Source organism: Aplysia californica, unplaced genomic scaffold (assembly GCF_000002075.1).
Source record: "Aplysia californica isolate F4 #8 unplaced genomic scaffold, AplCal3.0 scaffold01358, whole genome shotgun sequence".
Taxonomy (NCBI): Eukaryota; Metazoa; Mollusca; class Gastropoda; order Aplysiida; family Aplysiidae; genus Aplysia; species Aplysia californica.
In genome coordinates, this window is record NW_004798628.1 from 61,798 (window position 1) to 63,063 (window position 1,266).

At 50.6% G+C, this 1,266-nt stretch overlaps 1 protein-coding gene across 1 annotated transcript in view; it reads left to right on the forward strand.

Annotated features, from left to right (window-relative positions):
- Positions 1-416, forward strand: part of LOC101853598 (WD repeat-containing protein 90) — a gene marked incomplete at its 3' end in the record, with an annotated part of 47,229 nt that extends 46,813 nt beyond the window's left edge. Inside the window, 1 exon segment of the mRNA XM_035973525.1 lies at positions 243-416. Within this exon segment, the coding sequence (XP_035829418.1) occupies positions 243-416 (174 nt within the window).
- Positions 417-1,266: the final 850 nt, after the last annotated feature.

The following is a 1,266-nucleotide window of genomic DNA, read 5'->3' on the forward strand; positions in this document are numbered from 1 at the left end:
CTGTCTTCCATCTGCCCCCCATCTGTATCCCATCTGTCTTCCATTTGCGTCCCATCTGCCCCCCTTCTGTGTCCCATCTGCCCCACATCTGTCCCCCATCTGTGTACCATCTGCCCCCCATCTGTATCCCATCTGTGTCCCATCTGCGTTCCATCTGTGTCCCATCTGCTCCCCATCTGTGTCCCATCTGCCCCCCATCTGTCCCCCATCTGTGCCCCACTGAAATCTCTCTGTATACCCAGGAGGTGGACGTAGGAGTGAGCGCCCCCACCCTGTGGCTGGCCAGTAGCGCAGACCGACGGGTCAGTGTGTGGTCAGCCGACTGGGCCAGCGACTTCTGTGAGCTGGTCGACTGGATGACGTTCCCGGGACCCGCGGTCATGCCCGACGGCACCAGGATCAGGAAGAACGACACGGTGGGTCCTGATTGGTTGCTTGGTGTGTGGGGTGTGTGTCTGACTTTGTGTGTGTGTGTGTGTCTGACTTTGTGTGTGTGTTTGTGTGTCTGACTTTGTGTGTGTGTGTGTGTGTGACTTGTGTGGGTGTGTGTGAGTGGTGTGTGTATGTGTGTGTGACTTTGTGTGTGTGTATCTGTGTCTGACTTTGTGTGTGTATGTGTGTCTGACTTTGTGTGTGTGTTTGTGTGTATGACTTTGTGTGTGTGTATGTGTGTCTGACTTTGTGTGTGTGTTTGTGTGTCTGACTTTGTGTGTGTGTGTGTGACTTGTGTGGGTGTGTGTGAGTGGTGTGTGTATGTGTGTGTGACTTTGTGTGTGTGTATCTGTGTCTGACTTTGTGTGTGTATGTGTGTCTGACTTTGTGTGTGTGTTTGTGTGTATGACTTTGTGTGTGTGTATGTGTGTCTGACTTTGTGTGTGTGTTTGTGTGTCTGACTTTGTGTGTGTGTGTGTGACTTGTGTGGGTGTGTGTGAGTGGTGTGTGTATGTGTGTGTGACTTTGTGTGTGTGTATCTGTGTGTGACTTTGTGTGTGTATGTGTGTCTGACTTTATGTGGTATGTGTGTGTGTGTTTATGTGTGTGACTTGTGTGGGTGGGTGTGTTTATGTGTGTGACTTGTGTGGGTGTGTGTGTTTATGTGTGTGACTTGTGTGGGTGTGTGTGTTTGTGTGTGTGACTTGTGTGGGTGTGGGTGTTTGTGTGTGTGACTTGTGTGGGTGTGTGTGTTTGTGTGTGTGACTTGTGTGGGTGTGGGTGTTTGTGTGTGTGACTTGTGTGGGTGTGTGTGTTTGTGTGTGTGACTTGTGT